The 16,998-nt window shown below is 41.1% G+C and overlaps 1 protein-coding gene across 10 annotated transcripts in view; it reads left to right on the forward strand.

Annotated features, from left to right (window-relative positions):
* Positions 1 to 418: 418 nt before the first annotated feature.
* The window catches only part of SVIL (supervillin), a 100,873-nt gene continuing 84,293 nt past the window's right edge, over positions 419 to 16,998 (forward strand). For 3 of the 10 annotated variants that reach the window (XM_065731439.1, XM_065731438.1, XM_065731440.1), the window contains exon 1: positions 421 to 678. In XM_065731439.1, coding sequence (XP_065587511.1) covers positions 606 to 678 — 73 coding nt within the window. In that variant the 5' untranslated portion in view covers positions 421 to 605. Of the gene's footprint in view, positions 679 to 16,998 lie in introns of all 10 variants that reach the window. The other 7 variants (XM_065731441.1, XM_065731437.1, XM_065731445.1 and 4 more) reach the window with 5 other exon arrangements.

The following is a 16,998-nucleotide window of genomic DNA, read 5'->3' on the forward strand; positions in this document are numbered from 1 at the left end:
CACCATAAATGTGACTTTAGCCTATAGAGTTTAGCCTATAGAAAAAGCTTTGGGTGTGCTTTTTCAGTAAGACAGCAATCTGCCTATTTAAAAATAAAACAGATGAGTAAATCCTCCCTGGCAAACCAGAGATCCTCGATCTGGGGGTGTATGCAGTTTGCACTGAAGACAAGCTGGGCTGGAGGGCATAGGCTGTGGCACAAAACTTATGTCCTTACTTCCACATCATGACAGTGCTATGAGACTGGGGCTGGGGGATGGCCTCTCTGCTGCCCACTTCTCCCAGTTCAGAGCTCAGGCAGTGTTCTGGCCCCGTGACAGTCACGCCAACTGCGGCATGTGTCTGATAGTGAAACAATGAATGGCTTGTTCTCTCAGAAGAACAAAAAGTGGGTTGGGTTGAAAAAAGATAAATAAGAATTTCTCTATGGGTCATTTTAGGCTCTCACAGCAACTTGACTGTGCTGAATGAGTGGCTTCTGAACTGAGCCAATGGGGGGTGGTCAGGCACAGGCATCACTTTTATCCCACACGGGGGAGGAGGGGTGAATGAGCTGGAAGATATAAGCTGAAACAAAGCCATGCAGTCCTTTTGAGTCATTCGCATGCACTGGATGGGTAAGGCTTCCTGCTTCCTGGGACACAGAAGTGGGGTCATGATTCTAACAATGGATGCTGGTAAGTTCCTTGTTATTAAATTTGTCTTAGATTTTTCTGGGAAGTCTTGACTTTTCCTCCTGTCTCCAGCTACAGAAGAGAGAGCTGTAAATTAGGAAGCTGAAAGTTAAATAAAGACATGCCTACTTTCAGCTGTGTGCACTCTACTGCATGGTTTTTCTTGACTCTTACTCACAGGAACACATAACCTCTCTTGCAATGCAAGACCATGTTGCCAAAGTTGTGTCTGTTTGTGCATATTTCTGTCATCATTGAGGCAAAACCTGTAGATCACTTTTTTTTATATGATACAAGTCAGATTTTACACTTTCTGTAAGGAGCTAGGGAAAAACTAATGTGCTGGCTGTAGACTGCTTTATTCTGTGCTTACAGGAATCTTGTGCTGGGGAGGAAGGGGAAGAAATTGCTGCATTCCTACAGTGGTCAGTTCTGTTTTATGTTTTTATAGCTAAGGAAGTATGTGTGAAAAGAGTGCATGCAGGATTTTTTTTTTTTTAATTTGCTCTGGAAGTGAATTATTTAACATAATGCCCTGTGTGATAGGGAAGATGAATGCCAGCAGTGAGATGTAGGATGGTATGTCTAAAAGAAACAAGGAATCCAGTCGTGCTCCTTGAGGAGGGGGCTGTGTTTCCATATCATAGCTTGCATCCTTCAAATTCCTCAGCAAGAAAATTTCTAAGATGTTAAATGGTCATGGGTAGGGCATAAAGCATCAGCACTTGTGCTCTGGCAGTGTGCTGACGACTGCTCTTTCTCTTACCAGTTGCAAGCATGCTTGCTGCATTCTGAGTTCTGTTGAACTTTTGTCAGCAATTGGTTCAGCTACTTTTCCACCAGTGTGCAGAAGCAGCAGAATTTGACAAGTTCTACAAGCTGCGTTCAAAGTGATAAACTTAGTCAGGCACATCTTGCAGGTCTGTTTAATCTATTTGTCACATGCTCAGTTTACTCCATCCTAATGAAAAGCTCTCAGTCCCCTGTACATCTGAATTAATTTGTTTGGGCATTTGCTAGGGCCTGAAGGGGAACTCTGTGCCCACTTCCAACTCTGGCTTTTCCGAGACTTGCAGAAAGTGACATAGCTGTGTCTGTGCACTGTTGGGAGGAAATAACAAACCTCTTCTTTTAACCCACCCACACTTAACTGAAGTTACTTTGTCATCCATCGTCACTGCAGACAGGATTAAAAGTGGTCACTCCTGTGTTCAACGTGTATTGCATGCTTTGCAAAGCCCAAACTCTTTAATTGAGGTGATGAGATGAACAGAAGCTCAGAGAGGAATGAGGTAGCATACAGCTGACAAAGGGGTACAGAATTTCCATAATTGGCTGTTTTTTTATAGAGTGCGTTTTATTTTGTCTCTTTAATTTGCTTCTAGGGGAGACAAATTTCTGTCCCTTCCTAAAGCAGTTTAACCAGTAGGAATTAGCAATGCTCTTCTCTCTGCCTTGTGCAAGAAGAACCAAAATGTCTTTGCTAGATGTCACATCTGGTATTGCAGGAACCAATGTGCAGGCTGAAAGTGCTCCCGGCAGATAGCAGATTCAGACTTTGAACAGGGCACATCATCCCCTTCAGAGTCCTAGAGTTCCTGTACTGTATTGGAGTAATTTAACTCTTTGTTTTGGAAAGACTGGGGAGATGTTAATAATACATAGTTAAAAATACATCTGTTGTTTATGTATCCTTACGTACTTGTGTGCTGCTGCTTTGCACTGTGAAGTGAACCATAAAGATAATGCTGTGCTCCCCCAGATCCAAAGGGTGTCTCCTTTCAGCTCAGTGTCACTGCACCGAGCACTCGGGGTCGCAGGGCTCTGGCAGTCCTCAGGGTGCTTTTCACAGTTCTGTTGACTTGCATTGTTAGCAAGATCTTGTTTTGGAAGCTCCTGGGTATTTAAGTATTCTGAAATCATAGACCTGAGCTTCTTGGTGGGAAAATGGTTTGAAAGGAAACATAGTGATATAAGCATTTAACAGTGAGTTCTAGTGCTTTGCAGTTGTGTTTAAGTTACAATAAAAATATGCAGGCAATTCAGTACTTTAATCTGGAGCATGGTTTGCACGCCATGAAGTTTTATCTGCTTATTTTTACCCACCTTTTAAGGCTGAGCTGGCTGCTCTTGCTACTGTTTACTTATTTCAGATTGTATGTTTGCATTACAACTGAGGGCTGATTTAAAAAAAATTACTGGCATCAAATGCTCAAGATGTTTCAACGCAGCAGAACCTTTTCTCCCTAAGAGAACTGTAAAAATACATGCTTATTTGTTTCAGTTTTTATGAAGCACATTTTATTCTGTCACATTTGTCCCTTCAGCATTTAATTTCTTGTAGGAGCAGGACTTTAAAAGTCGCGGATGGGGAGGAATAAAAAGGAAAGCTGCAAGACAGAGCTGACAGTATAATTGGATTTGAAGCAGCTATGGGTTGGGACTGTTGCAACAGCTGATTTGATCCTTCTGAGTTTCAAGAGCTATTTATGGTAGATTAGCTGTATCAAAGCTCTACTGTTCCAACCATAAAAGGCCGGTCCTATGCGAAGTTGCCACACTGCATTTGGCTTAGTCCTCCGAGGTTGGAGAGCCTATAGCTTTTTATGTGGATAAATCCAGTGATGGATGGAAGTACTAAAGGCAGATTGAGGAGTAACACTGTCGAGGACTTCAGACGGCAGCGAACTCTTAAAAGGAGATTTTCACTAATAAATTTTTTGTTCTGACGTTTGGAATCAGCGCTTGGAATATAGCTCCTGCATATACACTGCATTTGGTGAACGCATGCTTTAAGAAAGCGTTGTTCTAAATTTATCTGACTTATCTGAATCATCTTGACTGCACATGTACTCGCCAGCCTTGCATGTTGATATCTGGTAACTTTGTGAAGTCACTTTTCCATTTTATTAGCGGTGAGCGTTACTTCTTTGGAAAGGAACCTTAGGTGAAGTGAGAAACCTCTCTAAAACAAGAATCATGAAATTCTTGGCTAACAAGTGCTCCAGGAGTTATCAGTAAGTATTTTGAAGCTGCATCTGTACCTTCGTTCTTTCCTCCTTTGTGTTAAGGGCAAACAAGTGGACTTTTGCAGGATTCTGAAGTAAGTAGTGTGCCCTTTGCAGAGCGTGTGTGCTGCTGCCTGGGCCAGTTGTCTGAGGCTTCATCAGGTTGAAATGCAAGAGTTTATTCCAGCCTGTGCATGCCACTCATTCAGCCCTCCTTAAGGCATTTTGTGTTTTTATTCTTGTGGTTTTGCTTGGAGGATGAGTTCATTCAGCTATGAATGGAAGGTGCTGTTGCTGGTTGGTTCGTGTGTGAGGTGAATCTTTTTTAGTTTTAATGGATTAACCTTAGACACAGCACTACAAGCAGCAGTAAGAAGTCTCTTAAAAACAAAATTTTTCAGTATCAATTTTGTCCTGTTAGAGAGATTCTGTATACACAGTGGATACTGTTGCACTAGGTAACTGTTGTGTGTTGACACTTGGAATATTCTGAAGAAAGCTTCCTCCAACTTTCCATTCCCTCATTTTTAAATGTTACTAGGACACAACAGGTGAAAGTTACTGGCACTGCCTTTCCATCCACTCCTGCAGCAAAATCAGCTACTAATGGGGAGAACAGTGAGGGCGGGGGTTAAAAGGAGGTTCCTTGCTTCAAGGGTGTTCCAGGTGTTGTATTTTGGTCTCCAGAAAGGCAAGAAGTGTCCTTACCAAGGAAATAAGTTTTAAAAATAGCTCTACTTGTGGCCTCTGTTTCCCTTTCAGGAGCTAGCAATTTAGGGCCATCTTCCATTTTCTTTGGATTGTAAATCTGCATTTGTCTGTCAAATGGCTCTAAAATGTTTGTTCTGAACTCTATAAAAATGTGTTTTAGCCTGGAGAATACCAGAAGACAGAATGTATCCAAATGTTTAAGCAGTATTTTTAGTGCAAGGATTGTTTGAGGGGAAAAAAAAAAAAAAAAGAAAAAAAGAGAGTATATATTTTAAGCCTTTCTTACATGAGCCTTGACAGATACCTATTTAAATACTCATTTCTGTTTGTAGATTTTATAGAGATTAGATCCTTCTGCCCTCAGAGTCAGTGGGAAATAAAAAGTATATCCTCCTTCTGATTATCTGTTAAATTTATTTGTGATACATAACTTAGCTTTTACATTGCTTCCAGTAAAATTAGTATTTTTAATAATTACTCTTTTTATAGCTTTTTTAAAATATATATTTTTTCTGCTTGGATTTTAAAAAGAAAGTTGACATAAATTCAGCATTTTCACATGCCTGTGTGGTCCTGTAAATCTGCGAGAAGGTGTCAGTGCCTTAAAAGCCTTAAATCAGTCCACAGAGACAGCAGATATGAAAGTTGGCTACCCATGGGTTTGCACAAGAGCACGAGTCCCTAATTTGGGTTTCAGGCTGAAGAGCACCAAGGGTGTAGTGCACAAGCTGATGAGAAGTAATACTATCAGCTCCTCTTTGTGCAGCAGATGTTTAAACTGTTCGGACAGGTAAACTTTCTTCCTTGGTGTCTATCTCGGAGTAGAATAGTTAGTCAATTTAAGCATTAATTCTACCTCTTTCTCAGCTGTTTTATCTTGATTGTATTGCTAAATGATGTTCTTGGCACAAGTCTTCAATGTGAAGGAGGTTTTCAGATCTTTAAGGGCTTTATTCTGAGGGACTACAGTTTGTACTTGATGTTTCTTAGCTAAATTCTTTGTATTTGATAGTATCAATGGGATGAAGGTATTGGGGGACAGGCAAGGAGTTCTAATCCAGCAATTCCATCTTTGTTTTTTGCACAGAGATTACAGTATAAATGTAATCTGTATGTAGAGCCCCAGAGAGGGGGGAGGAAAAATGAAATGGTGGTTTACGCATTTCTTCTTCATAGTGAGTCCAAGCAGAGTTGGAGGTGGTGGAGTTGAGCCATTTGTGATGAAGACATTTCCAGAGGCTGGAGAAGCTTACTGCCTGTTCCCTGTGTGGCCGTGTTTGTTCCCATGCATATAACATAATACCCACTGAACTGAGGTTTTTGTCTTGTTTGGAGTTATGCTGATGAAGTGGTTAGAAAGCTTTTTATAATCTTGAGTACATTAGTTTAAGCAAACCATTTTCTGTAGTGCGTAGAACTTTGTACATTTGTACAGAATGCATTTGTACAAATGCAACATCGTCATTTTCTGTGCTTAAAATGAATTGACAAGACATGCTGTTATGTGTGAAGCCTTTCATATCATGAACATAAGTAAAAATTACATTAGCTCATTTAGCTTAAATTGCTGTTGCTAGAGTGCATTTTTGCTCTCCAATTTGTTGGCTCTTGTGCTTGGCAATTTCATTACAGCTTCAAAAAAGCAAAAGCTCTGGAACAGTTTGCAGGATCAGGGTGGCTGAGATTGTTCTCTTTCCAGAGGCACTGCTGTTTCTTGCAGAAGACGTGGGCTTCTGTTTCTCCACACAGAAACCTCCATTTGGCACCGTGGAGGAGAATAGCATGCTGTCAAGGGAAATAGTAGGCAACACTTTCTCACCTTAGGAATTTACTGTTTTTTACTACTTTCTCTGCTATCCGCAGTTTAGAGTTAACTGATGCATTGGAAAGTCTCTGGTTTTTAATGAGCAAAGTATGTCATAGTTGGAATCTGCCCTAAGCAGATAAGAATGCATTGGGTGACTGGTGTTTAAAAAAGAAAAAATGCTTCTAATGTCACCTACAACAAAAACCAGTTCAGTCTACACCAGCAGATGCAGATGATGCAGTGAAGAGCCAGGCAGGCTAATGGTGCTGGTGCCAGCTGAAATAAAGGAGGAGACGGGTCTTCATCGAGCTACTTGCTGTCCTCTGCATTTCCAGTGAGCTGTCCAGCCAGAGATCTCCCAGTGATATTAGGATAAATGGGGGATATTGGAGCTGTGGAGAGCTTGGTTAGGTTAGGTTCTTTGAAGCAGCAGCAAAGAATTGGCTGTCTTGAAATATTTCAGAGCTCAACAGAAGAGCTTTGACTGTAAACTCATGTGTAGCGTACTGAGTACCAGGTAAAGAGTGAGTAGAATGCTTCTCTAAGGATTCTGGTAACTTAAAGTTTAGAAAACTCACATATATGCAAGAGGTTGGCATTTCTGTTCTCATCAGTTATTAGAGAGCACTTTATGTGTAAGGTCCCATTTGTATGTGCAAAGGAAAAAGGTTCCATCCTGGCCCTCATACTCATAAAGGCTTAGTTTTTCCAGTGTTAATCATGTTCTGGGATGTTAGGATTATGTATGTATTCTGGATGTAATGATGCATAATGGTTGAGTCAAAGGTGAAAACATAGCATCAGGTTGCCTGACACACTTCAGTCCAACATTCTGTTCTCTGGGCTAGTCATGTGTCAAAAATTAACTGGGGGGGTTTATAGTGATTGCTAATTGCAGAAAAATATAAAATCATCAATAACACTTTCAGTGCTCTTCATAGCTGCCCTGCTTGAAGCAAGGGAGCTCAAGGGTTGCCTTGCAGTTCTCATGCTTGTAGACTCATGTTTAGGGCTATCTTTTGAAGTGGAGGTTCAGATTTCTGGCTTATAAGTTTGAAATTCAGGTCTCCCTATTTACTGTGGAAATGCCTAGACAGTTTGAACACCATTTGGTGCAGCCAGCAACATTCTTTCCTACTGTCAGCTGAGTTAATAAAAGCAACTATGGTTGCTACCCACGTATGTTAGGCATATTCAAGCACACCTACTGGGTCATGTTCCTGCCAATGTTTAAGGCTAGGCACAACAAAGTAGTTTTTTTTCTGACTGCTTTAGGCAGCTGATGGTTTGGATTTGCAGATGAGAATGGTGGAAATGGCAACCTTGCCTTAAAATACTGCTTTAGGAATCCATCCAGGTCGTTGCCACCCCCCCCAAATTCCTCCTGAACTGTTCTTTCCATCTGCTGTGGTTTACCATCTGGCTGCGTGGTGCTGTGTGAGCGTTGTGCTATTGTTCTAATAATCTTATGTTATATCATTAATATTCTTATGCCTAAAAGTGCTTTCTTATTTTAAGTTTGATTCTTGGGCTTAGCCTATTGCTATTCCTTCTAGCCTCATGTTCATGTTGCCCAGTTGTCTTCTTGCTTCTGCTTTGTTCCTCTGAAAGAGCATCATGGGGACTTAGGTCTGAACAGTCTTCTGCTTAAGATTAGTCACCTCTGCACCTTTCATATGAGGTTTAAATAAACTTTTGTCTTGAATTGCAGAGTCCTTCATGTTGCCTATGCTGATTTCTTTGGATTTAATTAAAAAGAGGTGTAAGTAAAGCAAGGGCATGATTTTGAAGAGCAGGTATCAAAGACAAATAAATGTGATGAAAAAAATGAGCTTCACAACTTTATTAAAGCCAGCACAGAAGTTGCTAATTTGTACTGAAACACTAAATGGATGTGTATTTCTGAGTTAAATGTGGGGCTAGTAGTTGCATAGACTTTTATGATGACTTGCAATTGTCTGATTATGTGAGACTGCATGCAGACAATGACATGTTGTGGCAGCATGAATCTGCGGAAGTAGCTGCCAGGAAAGAAAAGGACTCTGTGCACATTCCTCTAAGCAAACACTAAAGATAGAGCAAGCTCTGCTAGGCTTGGTTGCTCTGGCTTGTCTTCCAAGCTCAGCAAGCAACCTGTCACAGTGAGCTACTTGGTCCCTGTGCAAAACTTGAAGGAGATGTAGGGAGAGCAGTTAGAGCAGTGGATAAAGCACCAGGTTTTGAGACTAAAACATAGAGCTGGTTTCAGGGATATCAAAGGGAACTGCTTAAAGAGGAGCTCTCACATGCTTTTGTTTTTGCTATCTTGATTGGATAAATGAGCTGGTTTAAACAGGATCTTTGAGTTGCCTCTCTGTTGGGAACAGACAGAGTTGGTATGCTGGGATAATAGTCTGAGGTTTAATCTGAGTATTGCATCATGGGATTACACACTAGGAGGTGTAAGTGACTGTTGCTTGACATAACTTCACTCACATGTCACGTACCTAGTGGTGTTCAGCACCTTGGGATGCTTTATTTCTTCATGGATTCAGTGGCTTTCTGCAACCTGCAGATAGTAACAGGTAGCTAGAGTTTAATTGGCTCCAGGTTGATTAACACTCCCAAATCACTTCTCACTTGCACCATGCAGTGACTGGTTGAATTACAAAGTAGTTGTCTGGTGTTTGTGTTGCTTCTGTGAACCTAGATTATTTTATTTTATTTTTTGCTGAACAATAAGTTCCTATTAGCAGCGGAGCAAAACTTCAGAATGGCCTTTGCACGTTACAAGACTGATAGGCAGAAACTTGAACATGACAGGCAGTGCTTCTGCTTGCATGGTGATGCTCTGCTGCATCATGCTGTGCAGGCACGTGGCTCTTCTGAGGTCGTTCTGTAAGTTCCCTGGGGTTATAAAGTACAATATAGTAAGGCACAGTGCAGTCATCTGTACTGTTCCTACAGCCACCAGGCTGCACTGTCTGGGTGGTCCAGCAAGGCAGACAAGCTATAAGCATTAGGAAGTATTTACATAATGCAGGACCCTAACCCTGGACAATGTCTCAATGTCCTATGAGAGAACTGGATGCCAAAAAAACCCTGGGCATCCAGCTTTACCCTGCCTATCTTGTTTTTCCATGTAGCTGAAGGTCCTTCCTACAACCAGCTGCCAAGTGGTGTAGCTTTTCAGCTTTAAGGGCTGACAGCAACCCAAACGTGGTTTTGTTGAGAGCTAAGGATTTAGCTTTCAAGTCCATAAAAATAAATAAAGGAGGGAAGAGGAGAGCAAACTTGTTTTTTTTCCTTCCTTCTAGAGCTCTTAAAAAAGAAAAAATCTAGGTCAAGGATTCTTGAAATTATTTATTGTAACATTTTTTTTTGTTGCTTAAAAACAATAATAACAACATTTTGCTTCTCAAGAAGATCCCTTAGAAGCAAAAAGTTCTCCTCCCCCTTGTACCACAAAGGATCTATCGCTGTTCCCTGTTGGGGCAAACAAGCTGCTGGTGACTGACAATAGGGCTTTGTGTTCTGAAGACATAGCTTGTATTATTCCCTTCTCAAAGAGGTCTCAGAATAAACAACAACAACAACAAAAAATACTACCAAATAGCCTGGTTTCTCTGCAGAAGCAACCAGAAATAGTCTAGCTGAATTACAGTGGTGTTGTGCCTGCTGTACTCTGGCCAGTGCAAGGACTGCCTGTAGTCTTGGAGCTACTCAGCAGGTTTTGAGAAGAATTTACAGCTCTGTTTTAACTCCCAAAGCTATGGCCTGTGAGCTAAAGGAAGCATCAAAATCTCAAGTGATGCTCTGTAAATCATTTTATTGATGGTTCTTCTAAGTTTCTGGACTGGCCAATAGGCCATTGTATCAGTTGCAATTTTGGCCTTTCCCTTTTTAAAACAAGATCGTGATTACATCTCTCAAGACTTTCTGACCTTTCTTCTTGATTGCCTTTGAGTTGTTGGTCTCTGATTTCCCCTTCCTTTCCCTCCAAGGGCTATACCCTTTTATTACTTAAGTTATTCTTTATCTGAGTTTCTGACCCTCTTTTCCCTCGCTAGCTTTCAGTGGCCTGCAGGTTCCTTTTGGAGGAACTTTTTAAATATTACATTTGCTGAATGGTTCTACTGAAAGTGGTTCTACTGAAAGTAACTCTTTGAAACAGAGATCTTTCTGTTGCTCTTTAAATATTTGGAGCAGAAACCTAAACAAAGCAGAAACTTCGAATGCTTGTTTACGGCAAATCAAAACCTTCACGTACTTGTTCTGTAGTGGTGACAGTGAGGGGAAAACCATATAATTGCATAAATTGTTCTAAGGTAAGGATCGACAGTGCCTTCAGGAAGATCTCTTTAAATTCATTTTGCTAGGCGATGGCAAAAGTAGTTCTGATACTCTTGAGCTGTTTCTTTGCTGACAAAGGAGAAGAGCAACCGGGGAATAGATGAGAGGAATGACAAATACCACTTGGCTCTCTGGTTTTTGCTTACCAATTTGCATGAATATTATGAAAAAGCTTCTAAATAAGTAAGTGAAAATACACCTGACTTGATAATCTATAGCCTTAGATTCCGCATGTTTTTGCAAATGGTGCTCTAAACATTTGTTGTATTATTCAAATCCAGAAGAGCTTCTGATACACCTGCTCTGTGAGCTTTCATTGATCTCTCCTTTCAGAACAAGGAGCTGCTTTGCATCTGGGGATCATTGGGTCATGCATCTGTGAAATGTAATAATGCCCAAGTCAGTGGTTTTACACTCCAGCACTACCACAGTACTGAAAGGAGAAAACAAAAAAAAGAGCAATTGTTGAGCAAATGATGTATTTCAGTACATAAGAAGTGTTTATGTCTCTCGGTAGTGGAATGATGTGTCACAAACTTTATTTAGCTGTTTGCAGTGTGCCAGTTTCATCTGACTTGCAGCATTTGCTGAAGCAAGCTGACTGCATGAAATAGCTGTCTCTCCTAAACTCATAAACTCCTTGTGGTCTGGGCTTTGGGAGCACATGGCTGCTCTTACATGGCAGCAGACTTTGAAGGGCTGTCTGCTGCGTGCCTGGCTTCTCATTCCAGTGGCATGTGGGAGGAGAGGAACAAGGAGGAGATAAAGGAAGAACAGGGTTTAAAGGCTAGAACCAATGAGGAAGCATCATGTCTGGTGGGGGATTAATAGGCACCCTTAGCAGGAGCACTCCTATGTCTGCTTTGCCTGTTAATCTCTATGAAATGACCTCGCTAGTTGGACCAACAGCAGGTTTGATGCACTTTCTGACAGCATGAAATTGGTTTGTAATAAATATGCTAAGGAAGCAGCAGGAAAAATGGAACCTATTTGGGAACTGACATGCCATTGGGTTTTCATAAATCCCTGGAAGTGTAATGCTGGCAAATGAATATTCATAAACCAGGTTATTAAAATTTTAAGAGAACCTTGAGGGGGTGATGATGTCAGACTCCAGAGTTAATTATAGAGATGGTAAAATTCTTGGCTAACTAGGCTGAACATGAGCTCGCAATAGTTTTTACATGGTATGGCAATCAGAGGGAGCCACTGCCTTGGATGTAGGTTCTGAATCTCTTAATATATTCCCTGAACTAAAGGTCTACTGCTTTAAAGAAGAGGTACTTACATCTAGCTACTGTGTAAATAAATCATCTTCGAGTAGTTCAGTCACTGATTGTGTCTTTTGTTACTGAGTTGGTCGTGATTTCTGGCTTGCTTGCTATGAAGTACCCTGCTGGGAAGCATGGAGTGCCCCTCCTGAAAATTGCTGGCTGTTGTTAGATGCAGTGTTTTATCTGTAGCATGCACTAGACTTATTACAGGGGATAATAATACCACAGTAACTCACTTTTAAGGATTGTTGCTTTAAGAGACTCTATGCCTCTTGAAAGAGTTATGAAAAATACCTCATTTCTGTTTTGTATTTTATCAGTAGTTTATATTGCTTTCAGAATTGCTGGGGGATGGAGAGAGCTGCAGCAATCATAGTTTTAGTCTTGCTTGTCTGAAACAATTTGAAAAATCTCTGGCTATTGTTGATGGTCTGTTTGCTCGTATTTTTCCTATTGCATTTCTCAGTGGTATTGGTTGAAACTTTAGAAATGCTGAAGTAAATCCTACGTGATCTTATAGTTGTATGATGGACAAAAGTGTTGAACTACTTGGAATCAGGATAGTTAGGTCTTGAATTTTAGGATTGCTGAAATTAATGCTACCGTTCTGCATAAAGCATAATATCGTTTTCCTTTCTTACATAGAGGGGATGCTAAGAAAGGACATGCTACTGTGCTTCTTGAGTCAAGATCTCTGACAAAAGACCCTTTTATTGCCCCTTTATTACAAGAGCTGGTAGGAGGAAGTGGAACAGAAATAATATTTTGATTTATTTATTTTTTAAGTGGTATAGAGGTAAAATCTAAACAGAACTAAACTAGTCATTTGTTTGGGTCAAGGCATTGGAACAGCTGACCATCCCCTGCCTTCTGCCAGAGTAAGGAACAGCAAACACTATAAACATAGATGAAGCACTTTGTTAATGCTAGCAAAAAGTCTGAGAACAATTGCAAATCTCAAAACATGCTGAATAGCATTTGGAAATAGTTCTGACTTGTTTTGAAGTTGAAATCTTACTTAAGAGGAAACCCTTCAGCAGTGAGCAAGTCTAATAGAGATGCCATTATAGCTGTAAAGTTGCAAGAAGCCTCCAATTTTGAAATATCCTGTATGAGAAATAATGCAAGCTGGGGGAGCACAAAAGGAAATCACTGTGCCTAGTGAGACTTGCTTCAATTTTGAGAGAGGGAACACCACTTCTTACCTCAGCCTTCAGCAGCCCTTGCTGTGAGTTGACTGTAGAGGGTATGTCTGCCTTTTTACAGTGGCCTTCAGAATCCTCTGCAAGGAGAAAATATTTACCACATATGTAATTTTGTGGTTTGCATGACTAAATAAGCATGAATCTTTCCATACTTGTCTTCAACTCTGGTCCCTTGCTGAAAAGTGAGTTACAGATGCTCTCCAAGACACTGTGTAGCCTCTCTTTTTGAAATCAGGAAGAACAGAAGTACGCATTTGCAAGGTGTATTTCATTATGGGAAACAAACTTTGAGCCTCTTCTGGATGAGCCTTGAAAAATGTAACTTGCAGGCAGGCAAAATGTTGTTTGCATCTGTGCAAGAGGCAGAAAGGCTGCTCATCAGGGAGGAGGAACTGAACAGATGCCAAACCATCATCACAAGGCTGTCCCCTGGGAAGAAAAGCTATTTGTTTTAAGTCCAGGCTTTTCCTTAGCAAATTAAGTGGGTATTTCCCCTTCATACTACCACAGGCTCATTGTTGTGTTGCTGTTGTACTTGGTTTTCATGGCTGAAGTGTCTGTGCTTTCCAGATGGGGAACTGGCATTTTTAGGAAGATGTGAATCATGTCTGGCTCAAGAGATTCTTTGGTTCACCTCCTGAGGTGAGCAGTAGCCACAGGCAGAGGAACTGGTATAACTAGATCAGGTGTCTGCCAGGCGTTGCATGCAAGTGGTTTCCTGGGACCTTGTGTCTGCCATGGCAAGCAGGTGTTTCTGTGAACACTGCGGTCCAGGAAAGTGGGAAGCAGGAGACCAGCTTTGTGGTGGTGACCCACTCAGCACAAGTGGAGACAGCAATGTCAGAGTGGATAATCCTTCCTCAGCTCAACAACACTGAGCCAGTTCAATGCTCTAGGAGTAGCACAGAAGATAATCCAAGCTGAAGACAACAGAGCTTTGATTTCAGGAACAAAAGTTCGTTTTCTGTGGAAGTTGAAAGTGCATTTAAATAGATATCTCCTCATTCTATTTTGCTTCAATGCTTTTTGAAAAATTTTAATTATTTATTTTTAAAAGATTCCTGTATATGACCTTGGCAGTGTCTGGGAGGGAGCTCATGGAGGCTGAGGGGAACCTGAATGGAACTTGATTGTGTTGTTTTTTTTCCAAAATTTTTCAATTATATATATATTACTGAAAATAAGCCTCCTAGCTGAGAGCATTCCTTGGTATGAGAGAAAGCAAGGTGAAGAAAGGATGTTCAGGTGGATCCTGATGTCAGCTGTGAGGTCAGGTGGGCATCAGAGGTGAACAACTTTGAATTCTCAGGATCTGCTGTTGACACTTGCTCTCCTTTGCTGCCCATGTCCCAGCAATTCTTGGGAGACAGAGGTGTGAAGAAGATGGGTGGCCTTGAGTTCTAGTTCTGGCTGGCCCACTTTGATGAAAATAAACAGCGGGTGTGTAAAAATAGCATCTCTTCTCTGTCTGTGGGAAGAAAGGGGGATGTGATCCCAAGGAATCATCTTGCAAGAGTTACAGTGAACTGGTGAGTACAGTGCCGACATGTGAGCTGATTCCTACATTTTGGTACACTGGTAATGCCCACTTTAAAGCTAGGACAAGAGGTAATGGACTTAAGTAGCAGTAGGAGAGGTTCAGGTCAGATACTGGGAAGAAGTTGTTCTCAGAAAGTGGTGATGTATTGGCACAGACTGCCTTGGGAGGAGGTCACCATTCCTGGAAGTGTTTGGGAACCGTGGAGTTGGGGCACTGTGGGAGACAGTTAGCGGGCATGGTGATGGGTCGGTGATTGTATGATCTAAGGTTCTTTTCCAACCTTAATGATTTTATTCTCAGTCATTTGGCAGCATTTCAGTTAGCTGCCCAACCCTCTCACATTCACAACCACTACTGCTTGTTTGGCTGCAGACACTTACTGGAGGGCTTCTGTTCTCAGGAGCAAATACTGCATTACTGAGGGTAGCACTGTGATACAGGCAACAAGTATCTTGAAGAGTGTGTGAGCTTGCAGGATTTGTAAGGAGCGTTGGTCTCTGCCGACAAGCAGAGACTGCAATTCTTCTCTTCCCTTTAATGATTAATAAGCAATTACAAGGGGTTTTTGTTTGATCGCTTTTTCAGACTGTAAACTGCATTGTTTGTGTGCAGGGACGTTTAGAGCAGCATGTGGCTGTATTGACTGAGCAGAGCTGCCACTCAGTTTGCCCTGTTGTTAGCTCGCAGGGCACGGTGTCTGAAGAAGCTCGGCCCTGCGAGCTCCGGCATTGTTTCCTAATAAAGGCATGTCTGAGTGGGAGCTGAGCCTCCAGCTGCCGGACCTTAGGGGAAAAAAAAAGGACCTTGCCCCGTGGACTGAAAAGAGGTGATTCATCTGCAGCAAAACGTTCCCTCCCCGGCCCCCTTCCCTTTCTCAAATGAAATGAGAAAGTTGCTTTTAAATTAAAATCCTGAGAACTGATTATACACTTATGCTCTGCAGCAAACAGTTGAAGAGCGTAACCATCAGCCCTGGAGTCACCTCAAACTTACTACAATTTGCAATCAGTATGTTTATTTTAAATATTTAGAGCAATTTAGACAGGAAATATTTCTGTTGCTGAAAGTTTTTAAATTAGTGAACCTTTGCTTGTGTATATACCCTCACCTGTGTGATGAGTGGAGAATTTGAACAGGTACCTTTGTAATGCAAGGCAGTAGTTTAGGTGACTTGTTTTTAACTAAGTCAGAAGGTTTAGAATTAGGGCTTAATGTAAGTTTGAAGTGGCATGATAGCACTTTTGCTGTATGATCTAAGGTCATAGCTCACACGGGAACAGGTAATTTATTAGACCAGCTGGTATAGGGGGGAAAAAATGAGACAAGCTTTCAGGCACACCAGCGCTTCATCAGTCTGAAATAGAAGCAACAGATTTCAAGGTTAAACAGAAGTTATGAAAAACTACTCCGTTCAGTCAGATATGCGTTGAAGAGTCAGAGAGGAGCTTGCTCTATGGTGTTCATCCAGCAGAGGGGGAGGAGGAGAAGGTAACTGATTAACTCGGGAAAGAAATAAGGAGTTTACAGGCTGGAGAGGCTATAAACCTGTTACCTGGTGAGCCCATGGCTGTTCTACGTGTAAAATAGTTCTCTACCTTCTCTTGGAAAGGTTTTATTTTTATAGTTTTTTCTTTGAGGATTGAGAATTCAAGATCAGATTCATTTGCACACAAATAGAATCAGTTTTATTTAAAGGAACTTAATAGGGCAAATGTTAGCTTCAGGCATTCTTTGTCAGCTGGTTTCCATCCTTAGGCTATGGTGTTAGCTTACCAAGCTACCTGCAGTCGGTCCATACTCACAAGTGAAAGTGAAATAGTAAAAAGAAAAAAACCTACTGTTTCTCTATTTTTAAGAAGCCTATATTACTTCCAAAATCAGATAAAATCTATTCTAACAAAAGCTGTGGGTTATTTTGTTTATTATTTTATTTTATTCCTTATCAGGAACAAAATCTAGAGTTGAAGCATAGAGAAACAATTTCAAGGCTTTGCAGAGTGACAGAAGCTTTAATTGTCTGCTAGCAAAGTTGGTAATATGCTTTTTTTAGGCTTTGAATTAGGTTGTTTTTTCAAAGTGGTGGTTTCAGTACACATCTGATGATGCACTGTCAATGTGTATTGGGCTGCACGCTGTGGGGGAGTGCACAGCAAAGCTCTCAGTGCTCTTTTTGAAGCTTTTCACTATGTTTTTTTTTCTTCAGTGCTGTACTCTAAAATGATTAATGTATAGTTAAAGCAGTGTGAGATTAAAGATGCTACAGGAAAGGTCAGTACCTTCTGACTTGCTTGTCTGACTTTTTGTTTCCTTTTAATGGGCTGTCTGTACAAATGGCCTCCAAATTAACTCATTATAGCCGTTGATTTAAAGTTGAGATATCCAGCTTTCTCATGCAAAACTGACTCCACATATCGGTATTCAGAGCGGCTGAGGCCAGTGGTGCAGC

Source organism: Cyrtonyx montezumae, unplaced genomic scaffold (assembly GCF_038088225.1).
Source record: "Cyrtonyx montezumae isolate F1298 unplaced genomic scaffold, pur_monq_1.0 scaffold_14, whole genome shotgun sequence".
Lineage (NCBI taxonomy): Eukaryota > Metazoa > Chordata > Aves > Galliformes > Odontophoridae > Cyrtonyx > Cyrtonyx montezumae.